The sequence below is a fragment of the Rhinopithecus bieti genome, unplaced genomic scaffold, assembly GCF_001698545.2.
Source record: "Rhinopithecus bieti isolate Rb0 unplaced genomic scaffold, ASM169854v2 scaffold_78620, whole genome shotgun sequence".
Classification (NCBI taxonomy): Eukaryota; Metazoa; Chordata; class Mammalia; order Primates; family Cercopithecidae; genus Rhinopithecus; species Rhinopithecus bieti.
In genome coordinates this window covers 264,627-278,972 of record NW_016829908.1, presented here as the reverse complement: position 1 = coordinate 278,972, position 14,346 = coordinate 264,627, and the positions used below count along the sequence as shown (strand labels likewise).

General features: G+C 37.1%; 1 protein-coding gene across 1 annotated transcript in view; it reads right to left on the bottom strand.

Moving 5' to 3' along the window:
- Positions 1–14,346, bottom strand: part of SLC35A3 (solute carrier family 35 member A3) — a 50,987-nt gene that overhangs the window by 25,040 nt on the left and 11,601 nt on the right. Inside the window, exons 2-3 of the mRNA XM_017865137.1 lie at positions 5,817–6,021; positions 236–390 (exon numbers count right to left, since the gene is read on the bottom strand). Of these exons, the coding sequence (XP_017720626.1) occupies positions 236–390; positions 5,817–6,021 (360 nt within the window). The remainder of the gene's footprint in view (positions 1–235; positions 391–5,816; positions 6,022–14,346) is intronic.

Sequence of the window (14,346 nt, the reverse complement as noted above, 5' to 3'; positions counted from 1 at the left end):
ACGGTTAACAATAATTTACTCAAAATTTCAAAATAACTAGAAGAGAAGATCTGAAATGTTCCCAACACAAAGAAATGATAAATGTTTGCAGAGATGAATATCCTAAATACCCTGATTTGATCATTACACGTTGGATGCATGTATCAAAATATCACATGTACCCCATAAATATATACAATTATTATGTATAAGAAAAAAAGTTTTTTTAAAAAAGAAAGAAATGTATTTTAAGTACCTGATAAGTAGCTGCATCTAGATTTGATAGTGCCACATACAGTAAATTATTCTGAAGAGTATAGATCCCTGATGGAATAGCAAGTTTAAGTGTTTCCATAGGTTTATTAAGAATTTCATCATGTAGTACTCGATTCAGTGCTCTTAGACTACATTCTAGAAAATAATATGAGAAAAATCAGTAATTAAGTAACTCTGAATAAGTTACATATCTGCTCTGAAGATCTCAATTTTCTCACCTATAGAAAAAGAAAATTGAGCTACATGTCAAGATACTTTTAGGACTAAAATATATCTTTATGATGCTGATTTTTTAAATGTTAAATATTATAATGTATTAAGAAACCTTATATTCTTTTATTCTGATATATAATCAAATTTATCTTATATATATCTACATATATATAATATACAAACACATACAAACACTTATTTCTGACAGCCAAAAGCTCAAAGTTTTAATTTGTCAACCAAGTATTCTTATTATAGCAATGTTATAAAAACTTGTATCTTGTGCATTTTGTTTATCATCAGCAATTCACGCCAATTAGTAATTGTGAAGATTTTATTCATAAAAAGAAGGTAAATCAGTTAGGGAACGGGTTTGGTTGCAAACAACAGAAAACCCAACTAACACTAGTTCAACCCATAGGGATTTGTCTAACATAGGATGAGTCCAGATCCAAAGCTTTTATAGAGACTCAGGGACCCAGGCGCACTCTCTGTAAGTACACCTCGTTTAATTATGCTTCATTTTATTACATTTTTCAAATACTGCATTTTCTTCCAAATTGAAAGTTTGTGGCAACCCTGCATCAAGCAAGTTGCAAAGGGTGCCACAGTGTCTAGCTGTGAAAGGAGGGGAAAAGATCCTGGGGTGGACAAAGGACTCTAAGAAAAGTGGGAAGGTGGATCCTGGAAGCAAATGAACCCACTCCTAAAAGTGACTGTCAGGCTGGGCACAGTGGCTCATGTCTGTAATTAGCCAGCATCTTGGGAGTCAAAGTGAGAGGACTGCTTGAGGCCAGGAGTTCAAGACCAGCTTGATCAACATAATGAGAACCTGTCTCTTAAAAAAATAATAATAATAAATAAAAAAAGTTTTTAATTAGCTGGGTGTTGTGGCATGCACCTGTAGTCCCAGCTATCCAGGAGGCTGAGGCAGGAGGATCAATTGAGCCCAGGAATTTGAAGTAGCAGTGAGCTATGATTGCATAACTGCACTTCAGCCTGAGCAAAAGAACAAGATCCCCATCTCAAAAAAAAAAAAAAAAAAAAAAGTGACTGTCACTGGCTTAAAAACAAACCAGATGAGCTCTAGCACAGGCTGCCAACCAGTGGTCTGGAAGAAGGCTTGTTCTTCCACTTCTCCCACCCTGACTGCGACATTGAGACTGAAGAAAACTCAACGTGGTGCCACTAATGGGTCTAGGTGCCATCAACCAGGAAAGGAAAAAAAGAGAAAGCTGGGGTCAGAGGATTTCGGAGTTATGAGGAACCAACTCTTTCTTGGTTCCATGAATCTCTCATACAGCATTATCTTTTAAAGACCTTCCAGTATCTGTGTTGGAAATCCTCTAACCACTGCAGCCCATTCTGGCGATAAACAGGCTGAAATGAATATTCTAGGTTCAGGTGGATTATCAAAGAGAGAGCAGGATTATCTCTTTCCTGTTAATACAATGCTGCTACAAATTAAGCCTGTGTCTCTTCATATGGCAAATTATTAAAATTATGTCCAAGAGAGGTACACTTACAAAAAAGGCATAGCAGAAAAACAAAACAACTGTACTAGAGTAGAATAACAGGTTTTAAAAATTTCTGTGATATAACCTTGATAAAAAAATTCCTAAAAGATCGTAATATATGTCCAATTTTTGGAAACCAAAATGTTCCTGGTATGTGATAATATCAACTAAGCATTATTCGAAGATCCATATATATATACACACACACACACACACACACACATATGTGTATATATATAAAACTATATATAAAACTTATATAACTGTATATATTTTGGCTTTTTAATCTTCATGCTTTTCATCTGTTGTATACATGATTATTGCAATAAAGTCATCAAAGTACTGCTGCATCTCTCATTCTTGTTTCAGGCAGCAAAAAAAAAAAAAAAAAAGGAGAGGAAACAGCAGCTTAGCAGGGATCTTCTTGGTTCTCATTGAACAGAATTGTGTTGCATAACTATCCATAGCTGCAAGGAAGCTGGGAAGTCGTTTCCTTTATTTCCTCCACGTTAGAGCCAAGAAAGGGAGAAAGGGATTGAATATGAACTTTGAACTGGCCAATTTTATGGTATCAGTCACGAAAAATGGCCAAAGATCTTTTAGAGATACATACATAAACTCCTCAAAAAAATGAGAAATTCTAAGGAACCCTAGAATTAGGGTTCTAAGGTGCCTAGAATTATTCTAATTATTCTAATTCTAAGGAACCCTAGAATTATTTACCAATAATGACACTTTAGACAAATTTTTCTCTCAATATAAAATAGGAAAAGTTTGATTATGAAAAGTTTTTTGAAATAAAAAAAAACTTTAAAATTACTACCTGGTACTCACCCTCTCCTCACCCCAAAATAATAATTGAACAATTCTTAACTAAGATAAAAGTTACCAAAAAGTTTTCTTCTTAGTTTTACCAGAAAAGAAAACTAAAATATTACCTTAATTTTATGTTATTTTATTTTTTGAGATGGGAGTCTTGCTGTGTTATCCAGGCTAGATCCCAACTCCTGAACTTAAGCAATCCTCCTGCCTCAGCCTCCCAAGTAACTGGGACTATAGGTGTGCACTGAACCTGATTATTTTTTAATTTTAAATTCAATTTTTAAATAATCACCAATTCCTGGTATTAAGACTTTCTATTTTTGCCAATTTGAGGGCAGTGAAATTGTGTCCTGTGGTTTTAATCTGATTTCCTTGATTGCTAGTGAAGTTGAGCATCTTTTTATATATGTATCTGCCATGCAGGTTTCTTCTTCTGCGAATTACCTGTATATCCTTTGCCCCCTTTTCTATTAAGTTTCTATTAACTGTGATTGAGTTGTAGGAGTAATTGTAATTCTGGATATTAATTATTGGTGGTTACAAGTGATATAAATATCTTCTCTGAATTTGTGACTTGTCTTCTTACTTGATTTGATTTACAGATGTTTTTCAATTTAATATACCCTAAATTATCTATTTTTTCTTTTATGTCTTATTTGTACCTTTTGTATGTTGTTTGAAATCATTCACAATAGTAAGGTCATAAAGTTTTGCTTTTTAAATGTCTATCTTTAATTCACTTAGAATCTATTTTTCTGTATGGTGTGTCTATAGATGCTTTGGTTCACTGAAATTTGGTTTTACCACATTTTCACCACATCTTTCTACAATGCAACTGTTTGTGTCAAAGATATCTTTGGCTCCACAATGTTAAATGCAGTGAATACTTCTGCTCATCTATACCTTAGCGGCAAAAACACTACTATCTCAGCTTGGCTATTACGTTTCCATTTATCTTTTATTTTCCTTCAATCTTCGTTTGCTGATTCCTCCTGTGGAATCTAACCTCTAAATATTGGGAATGCAACAGAGCTCAGTCTTTGGCCTTCTCTTCTTCTAGTATACGCTAGGTGATCTCATTCAATCCTTGGCTTCAAAGCAAAATGTAAACTGACAAATTCTTGAGTTCCATATGCATAGACTCTACTATTTGACATCTCAATGGGAATGCTTATAGCTGCCTGAAACTTAATGATGCAAAAAGCAGCTTTAATTTCCCCCCAAACCTATTTCTATATATCATTAATTGTAGCACCCATTCACCCAATAGTTTAATCTAAAAACCTAGCAATTATTCCTCAAACTGGATTCTTCCTTTCTTCTGACTTTCACATATTCAATCTTTTAACAAGTCATGTCAGACGTAGTTTGAAAGAAAATACACAAAAAGGACCAGGTGTGGTGGCTCATGCCTATAATCCCAGCACTTTGGGAGGCAGAGGTAGGCAGATCACCTGAGGTCAGGAGTTCGAGACCAGCCTGGCCAACCTGGTGAAATCCTGTCTCTACTAAAAATACAAAAAGTAGCAAGGTTTGGTAGCACGCCCCTGTAATCATAGCTACTCGGGAGGCTGAGGCATGAGAATCACTTGAACCTGGGAGGTGGAGGTTACAGTGAGCCAAGATCGTGCCATTGTACTCCAGTCTAGGCAACATAGTGAGACTCAGTCAAAAAGAAAGAAAGGAAGGGAGGGAGGGAGGGAAGGAGGGAGGAAGGATGGACACAAAAGTCAAAAGAAAACCCATAAAAATTCATCATCATTAGTTATTAGAGAAACACAAGTCAAAACCACAATGAGGTACTACTTTACACCTATTAGAATGGCTATTTAAAAAAACAACAACAAAATATTAAGTGCTGGTGAAGATGTGAAGAAACAGGAACCCTTGTACTTTGCTGGTGGAGATGTAAAATGGTCCAGTTGCTGTGAAAAACAGTTTGATGGTTCCTTAAAAAGTTAAACATAGAATTATCATATGACCCAGCAATTCCACTCCTAAATACATACCCAAAAGGAATGAAAACAGGGACTCAAACAGATACTTGTATATCTACCGAAGCATTACTCATTGTTCTTTTCAGTATTATTCACAATAGCCAAAAGGTGTAAACAACCTAAGTGTCCATCAACACATGGATGAATCAACAAAATGTGCTATTTCCATACAATAGAATGTTATTCAGCCATAAAAAGGAATACAGTTCTGACACATGTTACAACGTGAATAAATCTTGAAAACATTTTGCTAAGTGCCAGACCTAAAAGGACAAATGTATGATTCTACTTACATGAAATATTTAAAATAGGCAAATTCATAGAGCCAGAAAGTGAATCAGAGGTTACTAGGGGCTGTGAGTAAGGGAGAATGGGGATTATTACTTAACAGTTACAAAGTTTTTGTTTAAAGTGCTAAAAACATTTTAGAAATGGATAGTGGTCATTGTTGCACAACATTGTAAAAGTAATGACAAAGAAGTGTACACTAAAAATAGTTAAGATGGCAAATTTTGTTATATGTATATACTTTACCACAGGTCTAAAAAATTAGAATTGAAATATACCAAAAAACCATTAAATAATATACTTTAAACACATAAATTATATGGCTCATGAATTATCTCAATAGAACTGTTTTTAAAACCTATATAAAATTAGTCACTGCTGGACTAATCAATAAAGCAAATAAAATAGTTGTTTACATTAGTAAAAAAATTATGATTCTTCTAAAGTTCTAACAGTAACAGATTTATAAAACTTACTCTTACTCTCAAATTATTATAAATGCAAGAAACTATTTTATATTTACAGAATTAACCAGAAGATATGAATGATACAGATTAAAATGGTTTTATTACTAGACTTAAAATGTCTTAAGAAAAATTTTAAAATATTGAAATGTTCTTCATACTAGGCCATTCCACAATGCAAGAGTGCAAATGTGTAGTTACCAATATATATATGCAAACTAAATAAACTGCATTGATTAAAAACAAAAAACCTAGATACCTACTGCTCTCTTTGTAGACTAATAAAATGCAGGCCATTATCTTCAAAAGTTCAGCAACAACCACTGCTGTTGAAGATAGATAACGAGGTCCTTCTTCTTTTAAAGTTCTAGAATAACGCATTGTTAGAACCAAACTGGTAGTCTGAAAGACCAAAATTCCCAGGGAAAGGTATTTTAGGTTGGTGGACATTGTTTTATCTTCATTTGCCTGAAAAACAAAAAAAAAGGGGCAAATAAATAAGATAAAAACATATGAAAACTAGTCTATTAAAAAACACCGAGAGGGAGAAGGGAGAGGGCCTGCAGGTCTCTCCTCCACCTGCCACCAAAAAGAATAAATAAAAAAAAGAAAAACAAACTAACCAAGAGACTTCTTGTTCCAGACAAGATGGAATAAGCACACTCCACCTTATTCTTTCTGCTAATTACAACCGAAAACCTTGAATTGGAAACAAAAAGCAACTACTGACTCTGAAAGGTGAAGAAAATAAGGTAAATTGGCTAGAGACATCAGATCTTGAGGGATGACTCAGCAGTGAATTCCCTAGAGATTTTTTTTGCTACAGATGTAACCTACTTTGGGTGCTTCAGCAGCCCACAACCTGAAACTGCTCAAAGGCATAGAACAACAACAACAACAAAAGCCCCAAGAAAAACATACTTTCTCTAACCAAAGGCCTGAGAAGGCAAGAGTATTTCAGAACAAAATCTTTTCAACTGGTTACTGTGTAATCAGCAAGAAAGAACTAACTGACCATCCTCATCGCCAACCAATGAGAGCAGAGGTGGTGGCCCTTCCCCCTCCCACTAGGGGTTAGAGCCACAGAAACTGTGGGACAGAGCCCTGCTGACCATTGCTGCCCTATAGAAGGCAAATGTTTGCAAGGAAGCAGTACATTTCCTCCCTCCCCAGTGGCTGTCCATTAACATAGAAGATTTAAATAGGAAAGAGTCTCACAATATAATATGCAAAAAGTTCAGGAAACAATCCAAAGTAAGTATATTTATTATACCAACAAAGAAAAAAGGCCTCAGCTTGCACGAGTAAGGACAACCAACAGACAACAATGCGGAGATGACACAGTTGTTGCAATGGTCAGAAAAGAATTTCAAGCAAGCTATCTTAAAAATGCAGCAACAAGCAATTATGAAGACTTAAAATAATTTTAGACTCATATAGTTTAAAAAATAGTACAAGAGTTCACATGTACCCCTCACCCAGCTTCCCCCAATGATACTAATTCAAAATCCCTATATTTTCCCTAAAGCAATCCAGTATTACTCCTGGAGACTCACTTTAAATATTAAGACATATATAAGTTAAAAGTAAAAGGACAAAAAAAGACACATCATGAGAAAATAACTAAAAAAAAATAAAGAAACTTTATTAATATCAGTCAAAATGGGTTACATAAGATTTATTTTGGAATCAAAGAAGGACATTTCATCATGATAAAAGCGTCAATACATTAGAAAATATAATCATTTTAAATATATATGTGCCAAATAACATACCTTCAAAATACATAACGCAAAAACTAACATAACTAAAGGGGAAAACACGTAAATGCAGTCATAATTAAAGATTTTTACCCTACCTTTCTCAGTAATTAATAAAATAACAACAAAAAAGAAAACCCAGTAAGAATACAGAAAATCTGAATACTATCAACCACCATTACCGTGGTAGACATAAAAATGATCTACCTGGCCGAGCGCAGTGGCTCACACCTGTAATCCCAGCACTTTGGGAGGCTGAGGCAGGTGGACCATGAGGTCAAGAGATCAAGACAATCCTGGCCAACATAGTGAAATCTCGTCTCTACTAAAAATACAAAAATCAGCTGGGCATGGTGGCATGCAACTGTAACTGTAGTCCCAGTTGCTCGGGAGGCTGAGGCAGGAGAATAGCTTGAACTTGGGAGGCGGAGGTTGCAGTGAGCCAAGATCACGCCACTGCACTCCAGCCTGGCGGCAGAGCAAGACTCCATCTCAGAAAAAAAGAAAGAAATCTACCAGATCTTACTTGAATTCAAGGAAGGACAATGCAGAGTGTGTAATACCTGACTGCTTTCCTAGTGAAGATCACATCCTTTGTCATAGATTTAACTGAAGATTCAATTCAATTCTGAACAAAATCTCTGCAGGCTTTTTTGGTAAACAAACAGACAACAAAAACCAAGCAAGCTTATTTTAAAATCATATGGAAATACAAAGGACCTAGACCACCAAAACAATTTTGAAAAAGAAAAAACAAAATTGAAAGCCTTAAGCTACCAAACTTCCAGACTTACTATAAAACTACAGTAATCAAAACTGGTGGCTGGGCGTGGTGGCTCACACCTGTAATCTCGGCACTTTGGGAGGCCAAGGCAGGCAGATCACAAGGTCAGGAGTTCGAGACCAGCCTGGCCAACATAGTGAAAGCTCGTCTCTACTAAAAATACAAAAAATTAGCCGGGTGTGGTGGCGGGCGCCTGTAATCTCAGCTACTCAGGAAGCTGAGGCAGGAGAATTGATTGAACCCGGGAGGCGGAGGTTGCAGTGAACTAGGATTGCGCCACTGCACTCCCGCCTGGGCAACAGAGCGAGACACCATCTCAAAACAGAAAAATAAAATCTGGTATTGGCATGAGGACAGAAGCATAGATCAATGGAACAGAATATAGTCCAGATTTAGATCCATATGTCTCATGAGCTTAGGCTGCTATAACAAAGTATCATAGACTGGGTGGCTTATAAACACAGCAATTTATTTCTCACAGTTCTGCAGGCTGGAAGTCCAAGATCAGAGTGCTGGCATCACTGGGTTCTAGTGAGGCCTCTCTTCTGGGTTCACAGATGTCTGTCTTCTCATTGTATCCTCACATGGCAGAAAATAAGAGTTCTCTGGGGTCTCTTTTTATAAAGGCACTAATCTCATTCATAAGGGCTCCACTTTCATGACCTAATTACCTCCCATAGGCCCTACTTCTTAACAACATCATACTGAGAGTTAGGATTTCAGCATGTGAATTTGGGGAGGCAGGGGACAGAGGGAAGAGCACAAATATTCAGTCTATTAAACCACACATAAATATTGTCAAACAATATTTGACAATGGTACAAAAAAAAAGGGACAGTCTTTTCAACAAATAGTTCTGGACTGGAATAATGAGATATATGTATTTGTATTTATTTATTTATTTTATTTATTTATTTTGAGACGGAGTCTCGCTCTGTCACCAGGCCAGAGTGCAGTGGTATAATCTCAGCTCACTGCAACCTCTGACTCCCTGGTTCAGGCAAATCTCTTGTCTCAGCCTCCCAAGTAGCTGAGATTACAAGCACACACCACCATGCCCAGCTAGTTTTTGTATTTTTAGTAGAGACGGGGTTTCACCATGTTGGCCAGGATGGTCTTGATCTCCTGACCTAATGATCCGCCTGCCTCAGTCTCCCAAAGTGCGGGGATTACAGGCATGAGCCACTGTGCCCCACCAGATATATGCATTTTTTAAAAAATAGCTCTCTACCCCTAACTTTCTCATACCAAATATTAACTAGAAATGGATCATATAGCCATTACAAAAGCTGAAACTATAAATATTCAATAAGAAAGCAAAGGAAAAACTGTAATCATGTAGAGACAGGCCAAGAGTTCTTAGGATACAAAAAGCACAAACCATAAATGAAAAGAATTGATAAATTGGACACATTAAAATTAAAAAATGGGCCAGGTACAGTGGCTCACAGCTGTGATCCCAGCACTTTGAGAGGCTGAGGCAGAAGCATCACTTGAGCCCAGAAGTTCAAGACCAGCCTGGACAACAAAGTGAGACCCCAGTTCTACAAAAAATTAGCTAGGCATGGTGGCATGCACCTGTGGTCCCAGCATGCAAGAGGCTGAGGCAGGAGGATCAATTGAGCCCAGAAGGTCAGGGCTGCAGTGAGCCATGTTCATGCCACCAACACTCCAGCCTGGGTGACAGAGCAAGACTCTGCGTCAATAAAATAAAACAATAATAAATCAAAGACTGCTCTTCCAAAGATACTATAAAATAACATGAAAGGCAAACTACATTATGGGAGAAAATATTCTCAATACATGGATCTGACAATATATCCAGAATATATACAGAACTTTAATAATACAATAAATCAAAGACTGACAATCCAATTTAAAAATAGGCAAAGATATTTTACCAGCCGGGCGCGGTGGCTCAAGCCTGTAATCCCAGCACTTTGGGAGGCCAAGGTGGGTGGATCACCTGAGGTTAGGAGTTCAAGAGCAGCCTGGCCAACATGATGAAATCCCATCTCTACTAAAAATACAAAAATTAGCTGGGCATGCTCGCGGGTGCCTGTAATCCCAACTATTCGGGAGGCTGAGGCAGGAGAATCGCTTGAACCCAGCAGATGGAGGCTGCAGGGAGCCAAGATTGCACCATTGTACTCCAGTGTGGGCAACAAGAGTAACATTCCATCTCAAAAAAAAAAAAAAAAGAAAGATATTTTATCAATAAAGACAAATGAGTGATTAATAGGTATAGGAAAAGGTGTTCAACATCACAGTCATTAGAGAAATACAAATTCAGACCACAATGAGATACCACTATGTACCTATTAGACTGGCTAAATTTTAAAAACTGATACAACTAAGAATTAAAGGGGATGTAGAGCAAACAGCCCTCAACATTGCTAGTGAAAACCGTAAAATGGTACAACCACTTTGAAAAAGTTTATTAATTCCTTATTAAAAGAAAACAGCACTTTGGGAGGCTGAGGCTGGAGGATCACTTAAGGCCAGGAGTTTGAGAGCAGCCTGGGCAACATATTGAGACCCCATCTCTACAAAAAATAAAAAAATTAGCTGGGTTTGGTGCTACAAGCATGTAGTCCCAGTTACTCAGGAGGCTGAGGCAGGAGGATGGTTTGAGCCTAGGAGGTTTGAGGTTATAGTGAGCTACGATTGAACTGCTGTATTCTACCCTGAGCAACAGAGCAAGACCCTCTCAAATAAAAACAAAAAGAGGATAGGAGAGAGGACAGAAGGGGAGGGGAGAGGAGGGGAAGCCGAGGGGAGAGGAAACCAAGGGGAGAAAGAGAGGTAAGAAAGGGAAGGTAGGAAAGGAAAGAAAGAAAGGGAAGGAGGGGAGGGAAGGGAAAGGGAGAGGGGGGTAGGAGAGGGGAGGGAAGAGGAGAGGAGGGGAGGGACAAAAGCAAGGGAAGGAAGAGAAGAAAGAAAATGGTAACATAATCTTTTCATATGACCTGGCAATTCCACTCTTAGATGTACCCAAGAAATTTGAAATTACATGTTCACAACAATATTTGTACATGAATATTTACAGGAGCTTTATTTGTAACATCAGAAATGAAATACTCCAAATGCCCATCAATATTTTAATAAATGATCCTATGTGGTATATCCATACAATGGAATACTGCTCAGCTATAAAAAGGAATAAAATACTGCCACACTAAACACCCCAAAAAAGTAAAAAAACATACTAAGCCAAAAAATTTAAACAAAACAGTATACTGCATACTTTATCTTTCCATTTATATAAAATTCTAGAAAAGGCAAAATTAAACTACACTGACAAATGCAAATTTATGGTTACCTATAGACAGGGCTGGGGCTGAGGGCTGACTGCAAAGGGACAGCAAAGAATTTTTGGTAGTGGCAGGCCGGGCGCGGTGGCTCAAGCCTGTAATCCCAGCACTTTGGGAGGCCGAGACGGGCGGATCACGAGGTCAGGAGATTAAGACCATCCTGGCTAACATGGTGAAACCCCGTCTCTACTAAAAAATACAAAAAACTAGCCGGGCGAGGTGGCAGGCGCCTGTAGTCCCAGCTACTCGGGAGGCTGAGGCAGGAGAATGGCGTGAACCCGGGAGGCAGAGCTTTCAGTGAGCTGAGATCCGGCCACTGCACTCCAGCCTGGGCGACAGAGCGAGACTCCATCTCAAAAAAAAAAAAAAAGAATTTTTGGTAGTGGTAGAAATACTGCGTGGTGGTTATATGATTGAATTTATTTATCAGAATTCACTGAATTGTAGATTTTTTTTTTTAAATCTACAATTCATGAGTACAATGGTTCATTTTATTCAATGGGTACATTTACTGTATGTAAATTACAACTCAGTAAAGTTGATTTTAAAAAGAAGGAAGGAAGGAAGGAAGGAAGGAAGGAAGGAAGGAAGGAAGGAAGGAAAGGAAAGAATACATCCTTGTAGGTAAATCCTAAAATCAGTATTACTACAGACTTATTTCCAGTGGCTCACCAATGTATAGTCTGTATACTTTTTCAGTCTGTGTATAAAGCTTATCATTCTGAGACAGTATCTGTATTTTGCTGATATGTCTCCAGCCACTAAAAGTCCTAAAAAACTAAATGTTTAGTCAATGTTTTAAAACAGTACTAAAATTCATATACAGGCTGGGTGTAGTGGCTCATGTCTGTAATCCCAGCACTTTGGCAGGCAGAGGTGAGCAGATCACTTGAGGCCAGGAGTTCGAGCCAAGACTGGTAAACATGGCGTAACCCCGTCTCTACTAAAAATACAAAAATTAGCCAGGCATGGTGGCACACACCTGTAATCCCAGCTACTCAGGAAGCTGAGGCCACAAGAATTTCTTGAACCCGGGAGGCAGAGGTTGCAGTGAGCCAAAATCCCACCACTACACTCCAGCCTGGGCAACAGAGCAAGACTCTGTCTCAAAAATAAATACATAAATAAATAAATAAATAATAAAATAAAATAAAATTCATATACATTTTAGACTACCTAGTATCTTAGATATTCTACAAGTCAATTTTCCTTCTATTATAAAAACAAGGGCTAAATTCCTAAGTTATGATTTTTAGAGTAAGCTATATTTACATTTTACTCTACATTTTATACTATACTCCCTTAGTAACAATATCAGTCTACTAGAGGTTAATGACATAAGACAGTATATATGAAAACACACAAGTTACAAAGTGCTATGCAAATATGTCACATTATACACTGGTCAGAGACAAGTATTAGGGTAAAAAACAAATATTTTAAGGTTTTTCCAAGTAAATCAACAGAAAAAATTAAATACATACAGAAATGCTGAGTTCGGTTGAAATTTTTTGTCCATTATCTTCCATAATGCCGAAACTTTAAAACTATAACCTATTATTACAAGCTAAATAATGACAAATAAAATTCATCACAATTGACTTTACTTTTTACACTGGTATTTGTACATATTCTTTTCTAACTATCTCAGAAGTAGATACAGTACTCAAGAAGAAAAGCAACAATATCTTGTACTTGAAATCCATAATAATCTTGTGGACAATTCAAAAACATTTTTTATGTAAGTGAAAGAAATGAGTAGAAAGTAATTTACACTACAGATACAATAAACTCAATTTTTATGAAAGAAACAATAGCCTCCCCTAAATTAGTTCCCTCTTAAGTGCTTAAGAAAAGCAAAATCTTGCTCAATAATATTTAACCAACTCTTTATAACTTACAGGCTCCTATCACATTCTAAGTTAAACAACTTTTCATTGTTTCTCCTTTTCTTTCTTCCTCAAGGTGTCAGGTAACTGTTTACTAAGAAAATATCACCTGTACGTAAGTTACAGTAGTATCCATTTTAACTTGTTCTTTCATAGGCTGCAAAATTTCCATTCCTAGATTCAAATAAAACCAAGAGTATTCAGATATTTCTTTATCTATACACATATAAAACCTATTTGCATTCTAATATTTAGAATACAAATCGTTCAGCACTATTGTACTCTTTACAGAAATGCATTGATTTGGAAAACAAAACTACTTAATATCTCTTAAGATCTCCTTTCAATGTGTGCTGCCATATAAAAATGGACTTACTCCTTCCCACCCTCCCATTTCCCCACAATCTCATGCAATTCTGCTCTACCTCATTCTGTTATGGTCTCTTCCCACCACTTACAACAGTTAAAGATATTCTACAAAGAACAGAGACTTCTGTAAAAGCCAGGTAGGGTCTACAGGCACTAATCATTAATAAAGATTCAAAACTAAGAAGATTGGGGATAGAAGTTAAAAAAAATACAATTATAAACAATTCTCCAGATGGAAATCAGCCATCAAATATTTAATTAATACATATATATATAAACACTTAAATAAAGCTGGAATATATATATTCTGAGATGGAGGCTTGCTCTGTTGCCCAGGCTGGAGTGCAATGGTGTGATCTCAGCTCATTGCAACCTCTGCCTCCTGGGTTCAAGCGATTCTCCTGCCTCAGTCTCCCGACTAGCTGGGATTACAGACTTTCACCACCATGCCTGGCTAATTTTTGTATTTCTACTAGAGATGGGATTTCACCATGTTGACCAGGGCGGTCTTGAACTCCTGACCTCAGGTGATTCACCCACCTCGGCCCCTCAAAGTGCTGGGATTACAGATGTGAGCCACTGCACCCGTTCTGGAAAAATATTTTTAAAAAGAAGAGGATGCTGGGCACCGTGACTCACGCCTATAATCCCAGCACTTTGGGAAGCCAAGGTGGGCG